At 44.1% G+C, this 17,710-nt stretch overlaps 1 protein-coding gene across 7 annotated transcripts in view; it reads left to right on the top strand.

Annotated features, from left to right (window-relative positions):
- CHD5 (chromodomain helicase DNA binding protein 5) overlaps positions 1 to 17,710 on the top strand; it is a 142,713-nt gene that overhangs the window by 108,785 nt on the left and 16,218 nt on the right. For 5 of the 7 annotated variants that reach the window (XM_029578498.1, XM_029578501.1, XM_029578500.1 and 2 more), the window contains exons 27-35: positions 1,632 to 1,724; positions 3,531 to 3,619; positions 4,415 to 4,548; positions 6,113 to 6,257; positions 8,705 to 8,864; positions 11,544 to 11,623; positions 14,911 to 15,040; positions 15,479 to 15,565; positions 16,296 to 16,445. In XM_029578498.1, coding sequence (XP_029434358.1) covers positions 1,632 to 1,724; positions 3,531 to 3,619; positions 4,415 to 4,548; positions 6,113 to 6,257; positions 8,705 to 8,864; positions 11,544 to 11,623; positions 14,911 to 15,040; positions 15,479 to 15,565; positions 16,296 to 16,445 — 1,068 coding nt within the window. The remainder of the gene's footprint in view (positions 1 to 1,631; positions 1,725 to 3,530; positions 3,620 to 4,414; positions 4,549 to 6,112; positions 6,258 to 8,704; positions 8,865 to 11,543; positions 11,624 to 14,910; positions 15,041 to 15,478; positions 15,566 to 16,295; positions 16,446 to 17,710) is intronic. The other 2 variants (XM_029578499.1, XM_029578504.1) reach the window with 1 other exon arrangement.

Consider the following 17,710-nt stretch of genomic DNA (forward strand, 5'->3'; position numbering starts at 1 on the left):
GTGTTTCTGTCATTTTAACGTGTGCTATTTCCAAATAGCGCACATTAAAAATAAAATAAAACAAAACACTAAGAATGAAGTGAAAAAACCCCATGAAATTAACGCACACTCCTAGGTTGGTTCCAACTAATGCTGGAATTACAGTGCAGCCAATGAAAAGGCGTTCATAGCCTGGGTCCCACCAATCATAAAGCTGCCTACATAACAGCTGCTTTCTAACTGGTAATTTTCCTCACCCTAAACGCAGGAGCAGGGAAAAAAATGGAAAAATGCATTTTGTCTGCTTTTTATTTGACTGCACCTCATCATCAGTATATGCGCGACCAGAGCCTCTTCGTTGTCTTACAATATCGATGCGTGTTAAAGAAAGCCCGGCAGTTTGCTCAGCACCCCTGCCAGCAAAATGCTCCTCCATTTAAAAGTGGCCCTGCGGTCATCAGGCAGACACTCTGAAAGCGCAGGCTTTATGGTTGGCTCGCTCGAGCGGAACTGCCCAGTGACTGTCGGGATATGGCCTGTCCGGTATCGGCTCAACTTGTTGACTCGTGCACATTTCTTACAACTCACTACTTCTGCGCATCCAGCAGAAAGTAAAACGGGCAAAAAAATCCCAAAAAAACTCGGGGTGCATGAATTCTGAAACTGGCAGCACCGGGTACTAATGTCACCCACCGAATGCCACATTAGAAGGGAAGACGCTGAGCCAGTCCTGGCTTCATCTCTATTGCATCTGTGCCCGTGATCCCGACTTCCACAGAAACATTGGATCTATGGATCCATAGGCATAGTGGAATGTAACCAGGACTGGCTCAGATTGCCCAGTTGAGATGGATCCAGCTGATAAGTCGCCCCCCCCCCACAATCGGGCAGTGACCCTCATGTTGTCTGATGGTGCCAGGTCCTGAATGAATCAGTCAGAGCTTTGCTTTCCATTGCGGTCACTTTTGTCTCTGGAGCGCCACGTTTGTGTTATGCAGGGGCCACATCTGCTCAGTTTGAAATTATACCAAGAAAGTCCACCCAGTACTAATGGAGGCTACTTTCTGGGAGCCACATGTGCACATCCATGATATGCACGTATGTGCGGATCGGAGAAGGAAAAAACGCTGTTAACCCCTTGGACATGCCCTTGAAAATAGATGCCAACCATAAAAAGGTATTAAGGGGAGAACACACACAGAATAGCAATCATGAAAGCCTTCTTATCTTTTGGAAACTCAGCTGAAAAGATCCCATTAGGAGCCTGATGGCATAGAAGGAATCGTATGTTGAACTTGATTTTCCCCTTGAGGATGCTTTATAAATTGAAAAGGAACATGGGCTGCCTCGTTAGACTTGCAGGACTGCTCAGAGTAAAGGAGGGACAGAGAAGAACTAAAACCATTTAACAGTAACTGCGACTAATATGGTTTATAAATAATGCATTAAAGCCTAATGCATTCCCGTCAGCGAGCAAGATTGTTAGATGAGTGTGGAAGACTGGTAAACAGGCTGTTCTGTTTTTCGCCCCCGTGTATAAATAACGTAAAAGTATTCCTTTTCTCCTGATTTGTGCAAGTCTCTCTTACAACCAACCAAAAGGCCAAGGACTTGAGTCAACTTGCATTTGCGCTGTGGCTTCTGCTTTGCAGAGTGGCAGGACGAGCTCTCCGACAACCAGTCGGAATACTCCATTGGCTCGGAGGATGAGGACGAAGACTTTGAGGAAAGGCCCGAAGGGCAGAGTGAGTTCTGAGATTAATTTATTATCCATTCCACTTTTTTGTCTCTGGTGGTGGACTCCAGTTTATGAAGTTTGAGCCACCTTTTGAAACGTAAGGCACATTTAATTCCGTAAGTAGAACTTTTAAGATGGTTTTTTTCCCCCAAATATCTGGAGTCCATCAGACGAAGTGATTTAACTGGTCTTGAAAACCTGTATACAATAACAATTGTGAAAAACTCTTATGAAGGTTCAGTCAAAGGCATCAGAAACGTCACAGCCTCCAGACATTTAACAGGGCTGAAGATTAAATAACCCAGGAGGTCTCTTAAGAATGGCAGAGCTCAGTGTCACATGCACTAGGGCACTGGTTTGCAAACCTGCATTTTGACACTTGAAAGACGACTGCCAGTCCGATGCACCCCTCCTGCCCAGTACTAACTCCTGGGCCAACAAAACAAGAAGGGAGGCAATCTGTGAAAGCCGTAATGGTATCAACAAACGAGATAGATGCCGAATGTCCTTTAAAAGCATTTATTGTGGTGGAGACGCACAAACTGCCCGACTCAGGCCGAGTTTCGCCACTCCTCAAGTGGCTGCCTCAGGGGCTATACTAAAATACATAAATATGCAGTCATATAAATGTGTGCACATATTCACAAAAATAAATAATAAAAAATAAATAGCATACAAAACTTACATGAATAAAAAGTACTGAATAAAACAGACATGAATTAAGAATTCCATAGGGAGGGGCCGGCCAGGGAAAAGGCTCTGTTCATTGTGGAAATAAGTTTAGTGGATTTGATAGAGGGGGTACGGAGGGTCCCTTGGAGGGCAGAACGAGTAGGTCTGGTGGATGTGCGAAGGAGCAGTGGCGGGATGATCCAGTCGGTGTTTTCATTGGTGATGCTTTTATGAATGAGGGAAAGAACTTTGAAAAGGATACGAGATTGTATTGGTAACCAGTGGAGTTTGATAAGGGTAGGAGTGATGTGGTCACGTTTTCTGGGGTTAGTAAGGATACGTGCTGAGGCGTTCTGTAGGAGTTGCAATGGTTTAGTATGTGTAGCAGGGAGACCAAGGAAGAGTGCATTACAGTAGTCTATTTTGGAAAAGATAATAGACTGTAGTACTGTGCGAAAGTCAGTGAAGTATAAGAGGGGCCGGAGTTTTTTGAATGTTTGTAATTTGAAATAGCAGTCAGTTAGGATAGATTTAATGAAGGGTTTGAGAGAGAGCTGGTTGTCAATAAGGACGCCAAGGCTACGGGTGTGGGAGGGGAAGAGCGTGGAGGAGTACACAAGGGGAATGGAGGGAGAGGATTGTTTGATAGAGATGATGAGGAGTTCAGTTTTTTGTGGGTTAAGAGCAAGGTGCATGTCAGTGAGTAGTTGGTTGATAGCGGTCAGACATGATTCCCACTTTTGAAGAGCGGTTTGGAGGGAGTCAGTGAAGGGGAAAAGAATTTGGACGTCGTCTGCGTAGATAAAGTGTTTGAAGCCAAGGTTAGTAAGGAGGGTGGTGAATATGAATATGACTGCATATTTATGTATTTTAGTATAGCCCCCGAGGCAGCCACTTGAGGAGTGGCGAAACCCGGCCCGAGTCGGGCAGTTTGCGCGTCTCCACCACAATAAATGCTTTTCAAGGACATTCGGCATCTATCTCGTTTGTTGATACCAATACTAACTCCTGGACTGCCTTCTCATTGTCTACATTTTTGAAGTGGGACCAGTTCTGTCTCAGATCCTGTTAGGCCACAATACTTGAATTTCCAGAAGTAAATTGCTGAGGCTGTTACACATTGAGTGTGTTTATCTTCTAGGCGGTAGAAGGCAATCGAAAAGGCAACTAAAAAGTGACAGGGACAAGCCACTTCCTCCTCTACTGGCAAGAGTTGGTGGGAACATCGAGGTAAAGCTTTACCACTCTACCCCAGTCCTGAATTACTGTTCTTCTTAGAAATGGTACATAAGCAGTATGAGTTATGCTATGGATGTCATTACACAGGGTATTTACATGTTTATTACAAACTGAGCATTCAGAGGGCAGTAATTAAGAGGCACTTAGCCAGATAAAGGGGTGACTTATCCGGCTGAGTGGCAGTGGCTGAATATCCAGCTCCACTCAGGCAATGGGCGTTTCGCAGAGGACTTACTTATCTGCTTAACTTAGCTGGATAAGTGCCGATGCCTGGGCTCATCTGGTTAAGTTAGCTGCACAATTCATAGATTTCCGTAGGGATATTCAGCAGCATAGCTGTGCCACAGAATATCCATTCTATCTTAGCTGGATGACTCTTAGACAGCAACCATAGAGAAGTACCATAGAGAAGTAAACACATGTGCAGTTTGAATATTGCGCCCCCCACCCTCCCCCTTCCCGGGATGGGTAAAATGAAACCACATGCACAGTTACGCCCGCAGGGAAAAAGGAGCAGCATTAGGTCTGGGGAGGGAAGGTTTTTCAAATCCTCGCCCTTCCCGTATGCTTTACAGCACACATTTTGCACCCGCATCCCTGAAGACAGAAAGGTACAGGTGCTGTGCACACCGCCCCCGTTTTCACGGTTTCTCTTTGAATAATTGTTTTCATGGTCTGAAAGCTGCCGGGGGGGGGGGGGGGGGGGAGGTGGTCCTTCATTCTGCCGTGCACTCTGCAGGTTTGCTTGCATGGCGGTGCGCGTGAGAAATGTCTTCCCTTTCACAGGTTCTCGGCTTCAATGCGCGACAACGCAAGGCCTTCTTGAACGCCATCATGCGCTGGGGCATGCCTCCCCAGGATGCCTTTAATTCCCATTGGCTGGTTCGAGACCTGAGAGGAAAAAGTGAGAAAGAGTTTAGGTAATTTATAAAAAGAAAAAAAAAAAAAATTCTTTTCAGCTAAACCAAGTAACAGATTAAAGTTTCAGGCAAAACCGGGGGGGAAACAATAGAACTTGCAAATAATGATCGGCAAGTCAGCCTGCAAGATATTTTCCTAGTATAGAGCATCTTTTGTCCAGTTTCAACCTATTGCATTTTCTGGAAGGTAAACCATTCCAGGGCGGAAGTGGTACGAGTGTATTCAAATGGCGTTGGGGGCTTTTGTCTCTCTGTGTGTTAAATTGAAGGAGCGGATTAATTTCTCCCCATGGTAGAATCTGTTCCTTGGCTGGCTGGATGCATTCCGTTATTGTGTGGAAGTTTTCTGGGGTCCCTATTAGAATGACTCGGAGCCTGTGCTGCCCGCCATCCACGAAGCGGTGTCGGCTTCCCGTTAGTTGATGGGAAACTGTAAAGCTTTTCTTGTTTCTAATCAGTAAACCTCTGTGCTTGAGGGACCGTTCAGCAAAGCTCCTCCATCCCCTCTTCTGTAACTCCCGGCTTTTTGTATGAGGGAGATGCCCTCTCCTGGAATGTAGGGTTATGCCTATCCAGAGCAAACATTTTAGTTTGTTTGAAAAATTTTCCTCTTTTTTTTTTTTTTTTTTATTTAGTTGGCATTTCCTTTTTTGTTCCCCATTGGTTTCAGAAAATAGTGTGTGTGCATTTTGCAAATTGTGCATGCTACTTTCCGATACCAACTCCCCCTTCCCTCAGATTTACCGTATCTGCCTGACTGTCTAGTGGGGGCCTGCAGCGACCCCCCCCTCTCCTCCCAGAGCCAGTGGCCACCATTTTCCAAAATGGCACTGGCCAGCCCTTTGTCCCTATCATGGCCCCCATAGCCCGTGACATGATGGGGCAAAGGGCCGGCCAACACCCTTTTGAAGACTGGCAGCAGCCGGATTCAAGAGCAGAGGGGGTCATTCCAGGCCCTCACTAGACCACCAGGGTCTAGGTTGGTAAGTCTGGTCGGGGGGGGGGGGGGCATCCATTGACATTGTCTGTATAATTTCAAACAAAAGCACCTCCCTAATGTTCAGCTTCCCAAAAAAGGCTAAAGATTCCTATTTTCCTTTGAGCCTCCTGTATGTCCCACTTGTAACCCTGCCCCTACCGCCCCCCCATGGGGAAAAAAAAGGTCACAGTATGGGGCAAGACTCCGACTGATTGTTCCAGGAGCTGTCATCGTCAAACTGGACGTCCTGGTCTACCGCTGTCGGTTCCTGAAAGAAACATCCCAAGTTGTAACACGCTTTTACTGTGCAGTAGATGAATTAATTAAAAAAAAAAAAAAAAAGCTAATTTTAACTGGTAATTCTGAGCACTGAGTCAACATTTCCTCCGGAGTCTGGGAGTTGAAGTACTTCTCTGACTTTTTTATGGCCTGGGAAACTGATAAGCATTGGGGGTAGCCTGCACGGCACAGCAGATGCTTTCATAAGAAACTTGCTGGGGCGGACGGGATGGACCGTTTGGTCCTTTTCTGCCGTCATTTCTATGGAGGCTGAAGAATGCTCACTGGTTGCTTTCTATCTGCCAGGGCTTATGTGTCCTTGTTCATGAGGCACCTATGTGAACCTGGAGCCGATGGCGCAGAAACCTTTGCCGACGGGGTCCCCCGGGAGGGGCTGTCCCGGCAGCATGTTCTCACCAGGATCGGAGTGATGTCCCTCGTGCGGAAGAAGGTGGGTGAGTAACAGTTTCAGGTAGGGTTGCTGCTCCGGAGGCTCACAGAGGGACAGTTAACGGCTTACGCCGCGATTTCAGTCAATGTTATGGTTGATATCAATGAATCGCTCCTTTTGATTGTCTGGAAGATCCAAACTTTGCATAGGATTTTGGTTGATTCTGTTACATCTGGTTCCTGGAATGCCTCAGAAATAAGCAGCTGCTCTCTTCACTCCATGTATCCGCGTTCCCTGCCACTTAGCGGCAGGAGTGAACGAGCAGAGAAATGGTGGTTGTTTTTGAAAATTCTAGACATTTCTGATAAACAAGTTTGAACCATGTAAACTAGACAGTTTTAAGCTGGGAAAGGTGTTTTTTTAATAAAGAAATACATGGCTCTTTTAAAGGTGAGGGTTTTATTCTGAAAGCAAAAAGAGAACTGTTGCTAGTTAACTAAGCGGAGCCTTTTTTTATTTCATTGTTTTTCCCTGTGGTCCTGTACATGGATAATAAATCATCCTGGCTCCTAGTGCCTGTAGCTGGTGGGGGTGGCCACCTCACTCAGTTCAGAGGGCGCTTATCTTAGAAGAGCTAAACGTCCTTCTGTTGCTTAGAGGCTGCCGTGCAGAGTTCCCGTAGACTTGAACAGTCCTGTGAAAAGCTGGATTATTTGCAGTTGGCGATGTCATTTATTCGACCAACCTGAAAATAAGATAAAGTTGTTTTACGGGAGCTGGGTGAGAGCACATAGACCCTACTTTCAGCTGCAGTCTCAGAAGCTCATTTTGCAATCTCTGTATGACTTTCACCTTGGTCCAGTAAAAGGGTTCACAAACTTTAAAGAATCATGAAAGACTTGTAGAACGAAGCCCTTCTTTGGTAAAAAGCTGTAGAAGGGGTGCCCTCTTGAAGCCTGAAAGCTCTTCCACTGACAAAGGCCTTTAGCAGGGAACTAGGCTCATTTCCCTCATGCAGTCTGACCGGCGCTATAGAAGGGAGTATAAGGATGATGGATTTTCCTTTTCTGTGGTGTTATAAATTTGTGGCTCAGGTTTATATTTTAGTTATGATTTTACTCGTAACTGAGCCCTTATTTTATGTGCGTTGGAGACTGCCTCGATCAGTCTTGCTGACAGGGAAGGCAGAATAGAAATGTGTTAAATAAGTGAGCTGACTGGGAAAGCAGAGATGGGCTCAACCGAACAACTAACTCTGGGCAAAAATGGAAAAAAGGCCTTTTGCACAAAAATAATTTTCTTATGAAGGCAAGGGAGGTTCAAACGCCTCCTGGCGGAGAGAGCACAAAGTTGGAATAAGTTCAAAGTTTAGCAAAACAAATTCTCCTCTCCCTAAGGGCCATAGTTGTGCCATCATGGGTTTATGGAAGAAGGTCCCATGAAGCCGAGTCACAGCTGAACAAAAGTCTCCTGAATGTAAAACCTCCCGCTCTGTCATCCTCCATCTGTTTACAGAAGAGCATCCATAAATATTGCCAACACTGATACCTCTGTGTCCCCTCCTTCTAAGGATGATGCTAAGGATGTGCAACGCGTAGCTGCGTACACCTTGTAAATAATTTTGTGAATGTTCAGCAAACTTTGCCTAGTTGCAAAACAATTTGCCTTAAGTTTTAGGAGAATTTTTGCGCAAAGATGATGATTGATGAAATTCAAGAGTTTTGTAGTTTTAAAGCAAGAGGCAGGCAGGCAGCCCCTTTCATGAAAAGATTTCCTATTAGATTCTGCGGTGGGAGTCAACATTTTTGTCACAGATTTCACCAATTTCTTTCTACTTTTGCTGAGAATAGATTCCCAGGTGTAGACGGCAGCCTGATAGGAAGAAAACCGGTCTCTGGCTACCCCACTTCACGCGCCACGAGCGCCTTGGGTCGCCTCGTCCTCCCGACGTGCATGGCATGATCTAATGCGGCGCGATTGCGGTTTCCCAAGCCATTGACCCAAGTCGCTGGCAATCAACCCAGGGGTAAAATGACTTGGTTGCTAATTGTCCCTTCCCCGGCTGCGTGGAGGCACGGGCAGCCGGAGCCCGTGGAGTTTTAGCTGGATTAAGAAAGAGGCGTTCCAGCGGGGGGGGGGGGGGGGGAGGAGGAAAACAATGTGAATCTCTCTGATTTTCAAACCTCTGCGGACAAGCTTGCCCTCATTCGCTCACCTTGACGAAGAGCAGGGATAAAGTAAGTTGGTGTTTGTAGCGCGCACAAGTTTCCATTGTACTTTTCAAAATCCTATATTGGAGAGGGCTGGGTTTTTTTTTTGGGGGGGGGAGGGAGGTGTGAGCGTTGTTTCCCAATAACAACTGCTTGAGAGTAGAAAGGCTCACGGTGCCCGGATGTCCTTGGTGCCTCTGCAGGTGGCGCGGCACGCTTTCTGCTTTTCCCGAACCTCTCCTTCTCTTCTTCTGTTTTAGCATTGGCTTTTTTTCCCCCCCCTCCCCCCCCCCTCAGGTTCAGGAGTTTGAACATGTGAATGGAAAGTACAGCACGCCCGACATGATTCCCGAGCGGCCGGAAAGCAAAAAGTCCAGCGAGGTCCTGTCCTCTGACCCCAACACACCTGTTCCAGCCAGTCCTGCAGCACTTCAGACCGGCACCTCCGCACTGCCTGGTAACGTGTAAATCCCTTCTGCTCTAATATCCTACCTGCAAGCGACTCGCAGAACATTGGCCTTACAGTACAAGCTGCCCTCTTTAAATTATTAGATTCTCCTCTTTCTTACAATTTTTGCTTTCTGCATGGGTCTTACCCCTAGTTCTCCTTTTTTGTTTTACTTTGACCTAATACAGCCTACTGCATTTTTATTTTTGGAATAAAGACGTTCTGACCTTTCCGTGGGGGCCATGCTTCCTAGTTTGAGAAAAATCCTAACCTCGTTCCCCGAGCCCAGATTTTGGCTGTTCATACTGTAATCGTGCTCTGTCTGTATCACTAATTTAATCCCGTAGCAGATTCCTGATGAGGACTGTTGCAATCTTGCTCTCCATAGTGTAGTAGTTTGCAGAACTCAAGCCCTGTATCAGTTTACATGAGCAGATATTACGTGGCTGTACCAAAACTTTTGGGAATTATAGAGCACAAGGACAATGGTTTATGGCACCTTACTTTTACAGTGGCCAATATTCAAAATCCAGTGAGCTGGAAAGTTTAAGGATCCCTGGCTCACTTGTCCGATATTCAGCCCACAGGTTGAATATACTCCACTAAGAAGTTACCCATATAAAGCTATCTAGGTACCTTTGCTGCTGAGCAGCTTGCTGAATATTCTAGAAATATATTCCCAATTATTTCTATTTTCCCAATAGAACAGAGAGTACAAATCAAAACACTTTGCACAATTCATAAATTAATTAATGACGAAAACGACGACTGGCTAAACACTGCTTTACGATTACATGTCCCACAAAGAAATCTCAGGTCGGCCAATAAAGCACTGCTAACCATACCCTCAGTCAGAACAGCAAAGTTGACCCAAGTGAGAGAGAGAGCTCTATCTTTGGCAGGACCATTATTGTGGAACACACTACCACTTGAACTGAGATTAATGAAAGAATTAAAACTTTTCAAAAAAGGCCTAAAAACTTGGCTTTTCAAAAAAGCATTTCACAATGAGAGCGATGACTAACAATACATACAGCTGAAAGTCACCAACAAACAGAAAATTGACAATTTTATTATTTGTTACCCATCATTAAATATTAAATTGAAACAGTATACACATATATGATTATCCCAAAATCATATAAATAGTAACCCCAACCCATCTCTCATTTAGAGTATATTACTGAACTATGTAACCGTAAAATATTGGCACACCATGGATAACTTAGAAACCTAACCAACCTATTTCGTGCCGAAATGTAAACCGTTGTGATGGTATATTACTAAACGATGGTATAGAAAATTTTTTAAATAAAATAAATAAAAATAAATAAATAAAAAAATATATATTTTTAATGTTGGGACCAACAGCTCTCTCTAGCTCTTGCTGGCCAGGATAAATACATGTAGCTGTGGCCAAGCAAGTCCCTCTTCCTGCCCCTGCTATATTGTAAGTTGGAGCCATGGTTGAGCAGCAACATTTCTGCCACAATCTCCCCCCTCCCCTCCCCCACCAGACCAGCTCCCTACCTTTAAAAAAAAAGAAAAGACATTGTCAGAATGTAAGTTCTAAATGGGGATTGGTCAATAAAAATGGGGTAGTCACTGCCAGAGTGCAGTGAATAAATTAATACTAAGTGTGGGTAGCTCTCTGCGCTATCAGCACTCTGTATTGAGTGAAGCGGGAGGAGGCAAGAGATCTCTTTCTCTGCCACTGTACTGGGGAGTGGTCACTATTGCCAACTGGCTCTAACACTGTTACCTCTCACATCGAATCTAAGGAGTAGGTCAAATAGTTTCCCATCCTGTTGGTTCTTGTATCAGCTGCTCCATGAAGCAGTCATTTATTTCATCTATGAACTTTACCTCTCTTGAATGTCCTGTCAATACTGGGGTAACCGAAATCACCCTTGGCATAATGTTCATTTTTTTTCTCTTTTAATGACACTCAAAAATGAGCTGAAAATTCAGGGTCCAGGCACTGAAAGGATGAAAGAGGGAGAAAAACTGTATTGATTTATGTTCTGATTTTCTGGCACTTTTAAAGCAGATTACATTTAGGTACTGTAGGTGTTGTCAGCTAGGCATGGCCATTAGTGAATGTAAATGGAAGGACCAGAGGAGAACTGGCCATGATCTGAGCAACTCCCAAAGAACGCAGAGAGAAATGGCCAAGGACAGCTCCTGGCTTGACAGCACGTGCTCTCCTCCTCCCACCCTCCTAATGCAATGCTGCTCCCTTTACTCTGCACCTCCGAGTACTTCCTTTAGTGTCCTCCATCCTCTACCCCGGCCCATGACTCCAGCAACACAATCCTCATTTCATACTGAGCACAGGGATTGAACTTGTGCTGATGAACCCTGCGCCCATCAGGGAAACTCAGAGGGATCAGATCCCACGCTCACTGAATATTGCATCACTGGAGGGGGTGGTTCAGGATTTTGGGGGGAGGAGTGGTCCAGGAGGGTCAGTGTTGGAGGTCCAAGGCAGGACTGGCCAGTGGTAAGGGGAGCAGAAATTTGCCACCCCTGGTAAAAACCTAGGAAGCCTGTGTCTAAATAGAGCACTTGGACCATAATTAATAAGGGTCGTAGTGACCAACAGTCATCCCAACATTCAACCCAGCTCTGGCAGTGACTGTTTTGGTCACATAATGCATTGGCTTTTTTTTTTTTTTTTTTTTTAAGAGAAAAGTGAAATTCAGCCAGGGTTCCCAGAAGATAAGGAGCAGACAGACAATAAGCCGAAAAAGCCAGTGGAGACCCAGGTAAGAGTTTAATTTTCAAGCAAGTGGTATAAAGAGCATTGCGTAGGATACAGCAACAACCACAACTAGGACTGTGTGTGTGACTGTAGTTTAGGACAGCAAAAATATATTATATTGTGAAATATATATTATGAAAACTAGGGCCCACTTGATCAAGCTCTTTTTCCATAAAGACCAGGATAAAAGCTTCAAAGAACCAGCCTCTTATTGACTGACTGCCCTGTGGTGTCCCTTTCTTTAGTCTTTGCCCTTGAAGTAAAGAGGACCCCCAGGCAGTAGCTCTCTTCTCTGTACCTTCTCAAACACGATGCACAGCTGTAGCCGTCTGCCGTTCCACTAAAGCTGCAGGCCTCGCTGACCTTAGGACACCTTGGCTCCAGTCCCTTTGAGGATTCTTAGGGATGAATTCTAAATCCTCTCTGGAACCCCCAACGCTGTCCTTCGGGTCCTTTTAAGATGCATTGACCAACAGGACCTGCTGGTGCCCCACGCACTTAAGGACTTTAAAGTTGCTCTTTTACATTCTGCGAGATGCTCCTCTGCCGTCCTGCCAGACCCCCCTGAGGACAGCCACCTTTGAAATGTCGCCACCCGTTTCCCAGGGTGGAAAGGTCCTGCTGTGTGTGCGTGCCAGACATCTTTAGACATCACAATTGGCTTGCAGGGACAGGAGGTGATTTATGGCTATTCCTGAGAGGGCTTGCAGGTGAGCAGCTTAAATATCCGCAATACAAAGTACCACTATGTAGCATTTCCCTTCCTGAAGTACTGCGCATCCCACGCATTCCTCTTGATAGAGATTTCAGTTTTAGGAGCTGCACTAACGACCGTGCATACATTTGCACTTTCTGGTTTCCTCTGGCCCTGCTTTGCTTATTTAGTATAAATAGATTTTCTAGCAATGAAACAGAAAAACGAATACATTTTTCACAGTGAAAATATCAGTTTCACAGTATAAAGAACCTTACTCGATTTCTCTCCCCCCACCCAAAACTTCAACTCCTGATTTTCACTTTTGCTCTTGGGCTGTTTGGTTCTTCCCAGCTCACTCCTACTCTTAGTGTGATGTCTGCTTTCCACGCAGTCTTCCTCCTTTCTGGACCATCACTCGAGCCATTTGCATAAATAATTCAAACCTGCCTCTCCCAGCAACGAGAGGCCCGCATTAGCCTCTCGCTCATTTCCTCCCAGCTCAGAAAGTGGAATCCATTTGTAACTTTACTTTCTGAAAAGCTTTCACAACCCGACCCAACACCTGAAAGCACAGAATGTACCAAACGGTTCCTGGAAACCAGCTCCAGTGCCGTCATTACCCTTGTGGCAGGTTTGACACGCACTTATTCTCTGCTCTGTACAGACTGCAGCTAACAGGTCACTTCTAAGCAGCAAAAAGAGAGTGGACAAAAAAACAAACAAACAATCCAATAAGTCGTGGGAGAGGTTACTTCATCAAGACCGTCTTGTCCCAATGTCATGTAGAAGAAACGTAATTATTTCTTCCGTTCTTGAAAAGCTTGAGCCAAATTAACATAAAGCAATCATTGTGAGCCCCCTGACATGAACAGTATTTTGCAAAGAAGCTGCATTAGGAGGGACAAACCTAAAAGCAAAAGTATGAATATCTCAGGGACAGTACGAACCACCCATACCCCTAATGAAAAACAACCAATATTCAAAACAACACCGCATGTAACACCATGAAACCGGCTTCTGTCAGTAGTGTCAGATCATCAATACAGGGACTCAGAAAATGGTGCAAAAAGCCATGTGATAAAGGAAGCCCAGGAGAACGCAACTATATAAGTAGGCATCCATAATCAGTCAAAATACTCAAATAGCTGACAACTGCATGCATGAAGATTGTTACATAAGACAAACCAAATGGTAAAATATACAGAGCATCAGTGGAAAAACAAAATGCATATGTAAATACAAGATGAAGATTAAAGAAATCATCAACATGAAATAGTGGTGAATAAATTAGTGATAATGAACCTGACACAAAATTGTAAAGCAAAAAATGATGCCTAATTCAATAGCAAATGCCAACCATAAAATGATGAAAAATAAAACATGTAAAAGTATTAATCCATGAAATGGAAAAGAAATCACATGACCGGAAGCTACTAATAGAGACACTGGTCAAGCAGGCACTGACCCAATTAAATATGAAAAACACAGAAGACCATTCAGTAGCATGATATAAACCGTTAGGAAATGCTTACAGTCTGAAAATCCAACAGTGTTCACCTTGGATCAGCAAGTTTATGTATGTATGTATTTATTTATTTAAAAGTGTTTGTATACTGCTTTTACAATTGGAAATTAATCAAAACAGTTAACAATTTTAAAAACATATATAATCTGTATAAAACAATAAAACAAATAAGCATGACTGAATACATAATAAAAACAAAACTGAAAAATGAACACAGTGCCTTGAAGATAAATTGCTTTGATTGCCTCCTCTAAGATTGCAACCTGTTCAATCACATAAAATAGATCCAAAAAGATCAATAACAGGAGGAGAGAAGTAGGGTTCATAGAATATCTTGTAGGAGTGGTCGGATGATGAAGAACCTTAAGGGTTCTTGAAAGCAAGCATAGTGGGAGAAGATCTTGGGACGTTAATTTCCAGTAACTTGAATAAAAACCCTACAGAGCCGTCACAAAGATCCCTGATGTTTCTCAGGAGGCAGGCTATAATGACTTGACTTAACTCGTGCTGCCAATATTTGTGCACTCAGGGTAAGCTGCCCGGGGGGAGAGGGTGCAGAGGGTTCACTTTTTAAAAATGAAAGTCCAGAATTTTGATGGCTTATTTTTTTGTTGGTTTAGTTTTTGTTTTCTAATGAAACAAGGCTACTTGTGGTGTTTTTCATTGAATTGGAAAACAATTGCACATCTCTGGTACGTTTGCCTGCAGTAAGAAGAGGAATTCTTGGGGGCTGGGTTGGGGAGGGATTTGCACTCATGTACATATTTTTTCAAAAGTATGCATGTCTTTTTTTTTTTTTTTTTTAGCAGGTGTAAATATGGGCAGCTAGTTCAGGGATAATTTTCCAAGGAAAAGCATGTGCATGGTTTATGCTAACATTCAACTGAACAACCAGGGGGTAAAAAGTCCCCAAAAACTTTGCACCATGCCTCACGTGCCTGCCCCAGTTTCTCGACACCTAAATCTTGACATGGCGTGTGAAGCGGCCACTTGTCTTGCAGAAAGAGGCATCCTCACTCAGTATCCTCTGTTTGATGGTCATAGCCTATTCAGGGGTTTTCTCTCGAAGGTGCAGGTGAACCCTGACAAGGCAGAGAGCGAAGAACAGCAAGAGGCCTCAGAGAGCAAAGAGAAACCAAGCGAGGAGAGCAAAGAAGAGACCGAAAAACCGGAACCTGCCTCAGACCAGCCTCTGAAAGGTAACGCCCCCTGGTGGCCAAATATATGTTGCATTTAGTTTCCAACCCAGAAAGCAAAATTGTCTTACTGGTTTAGAAAAAGAAAAGACAACTTGCTTAGAACGTACGTTTTGCTACACTTTTTAAGGTTATGACTATTCTTTGTGTGGCTAAAATCAAGAAAAATAAATGTGGAGTCTGTTTGTGTTTGCACCGGGCCATTTGCAGCTTGTGTAAGGATCAGCTTGCACCCCCTCAAGTCTTTTCAGCAGCAGAAATGTACAGAATTGAGTTACCTTCTGTATTCCACATGGCAAATAAGAGATTTGTATAGAAGGCATCTCCATAAAGCACAGAGCAGCTACACGTGAAACAGCAGGGAAATGTTAGCTATGGCCTTACATTTTGCAAGAAAATGCAGTATTGATTTATTTTTCAAAATGACTTTTGTCATTCCAGCTGAAGTTGAAGAAAGAGAAAAGGCATCTGAAAAGCTGGAATCTAATGTAAATCAAGGAAAAGCTGAAGACAAAGAGCCCAAGTTAGGTAAAGATCTGAAACCTGGGACTGTAGTATTACTGGATGCCATGCCCCGATGTACATCCGAGATAGCCTGCGAGATGCCAAACTTATGCCGACCTTGTTTAGCATTGCCTCTGCTGGTTAGAAACCCTGATGTTATTAAGTAATAAATAGTAGAAGCCTGAAATGGTTTAAACTACTATGCAAAGGAAGTCTTAGTGTTTTTTGCACCATGAATCTTCAGTAGCAGGAAAATCCCCATAAAATTCTCTAACAGAGCTGGTGTGATCAGGTGGGCAAATGGTGCATTTGCACAGAGGGATAGCGGCAAAGAGCATCTGGGAGGAGGATATGCATCAGCTCACAGTCTCTGTCTTCAAGGACCTGGTGCCACTCAATCTACGTTTCACTTACGGAGCAGTGGTGTGGAGGCCTGGCAGGAGGTGTCAGCAGTTGGTGGAGAGGGGAGAGAGAAGCCTTCATAGTGGTGCTGGTAAGGGGGAGGGGGCATCACCTTTTAAAGTTATCTAGGACAGCCAGAAACCTTGCACCGGCCTCATATATATATATATATATTTTTGCAAATATATGCAGGACCAACCAAGTTAGCAGTACATAGGTAATCATGATAACCTGTCTAGATAAATATATAGATATATATTTAAAGAGACTTAGCATAGATGTTGATTAAGAAAACGTGGCTGAATGATGCCTTGCCACAGTTAACATTTCATTCTTTTGAATATTTTGCAAGTGGAAGAAAGCAAAGTGGATGATAAAGAAGCAGCAGAAAACCAGCAAAATGGAGAGAAGGAGACGAAGGAGGAAGAGGAAGAGGGGAGAAGAGATGAGAAAAACAGCAAATTTAAATTCATGTTCAACATCGCTGATGGTGGCTTTACAGGTAGGGGAGCAGAAGAAGCAGGCTCAGCATATTAATGTATCTTGCACGTAAGGCATTTGAAGCTTTATTTAATCTGCAGCTCTGGGAACAGAGTAAATAGTCCCAGAGGTTTCCCAGAAACAGAAAAAACTAACTTGTCTCCCCCAAAACACGGCCTAACGTCTTGAAAGCGCCTGAATCTACCCAAAAGTGCCCATCTGGTCAGGATCCCAAGCATTATGCCTCCATCTTAGTAAAAAAAAAAAAAAGATTTTGGAAACTTGGGACCCTTGAATTCAGCCACCGTGAAGCTCTGCGTTAGCTGGACACACTTATCTGCCTAACTAGCGCTGTATATTCGGTGGCACAGCTGCACCAGATTATACCCAGCCGGATAGGTTTAGAACAGCTGTATGGGATGACTAAAGTCATAATGCCTCTATATCGCTCCACGGTGAGACCGCACCTTGAATACTGTGTACAATTCTGGTCGCCGCATCTCAAAAAAGATATAGTTATGATGGAGAAGGTACAGAGAAGGGCAACCAAAATGATAAAGGAGATTGAACAGCTCCCCTATGAGGAAAGGCTGAAAAGGTTAGGGCTGTTCAGCTTGGAGAAGAGACGGCTGAGGGGGGAATATGATAGAGGTCTTTAAGATCATGAGAGGTTTTGAACGAGTAGATGTTACTCGTTATTTACACTTTCGAATAATAGGACTAGGGGGCACTCCATGAAGTTAGCAAATAGCACATTTAAGACTAATCGGAGAAAATTCTTTTTCACTCAACGCACAATAAAGCTCTGGAATTTGTTGCCAGAGGATGTGGTTAGTGCAGTTAGTGTAGCTGGGTTCAAAAAAGGTTTGGATAAGTTCTTGGAGGAGAAGTCCATTACCTGCTATTAATCAAGTTTACTTAGGGAATAGCCACTGCTATTAATTGCATCAGTAGCATGGGTTCTTCTTAGTGTTTGGGTACTTGCCAGGTTCTTGTGGCCTGGTTTGGCCTCTGTTGGAAACAGGCTGGGCTTGATGGACTCTTGGTCTGACCCAGCATGGCAATTTCTTATGCTCTTATGAGTTATCCAGCTAAGTGATTTGGCTAACTCAGCTCCTGCCCAGAACACTTCTGACCTGCCCCTCACTTATCCAGCCAGAATTTAGCTGGGTAAGTGGACACATTTTCATTTACCCAGATAACTTGTGATCTGTCTAAATGCATTTCAATAAGGTCCTCCTAATGGCTTAACCACCTTAAGTTTGGAGGAATTTGCAATAAAATATC

The sequence above is a fragment of the Rhinatrema bivittatum genome, chromosome 15 (genome assembly GCF_901001135.1).
Source record: "Rhinatrema bivittatum chromosome 15, aRhiBiv1.1, whole genome shotgun sequence".
Taxonomy (NCBI): domain Eukaryota; kingdom Metazoa; phylum Chordata; class Amphibia; order Gymnophiona; family Rhinatrematidae; genus Rhinatrema; species Rhinatrema bivittatum.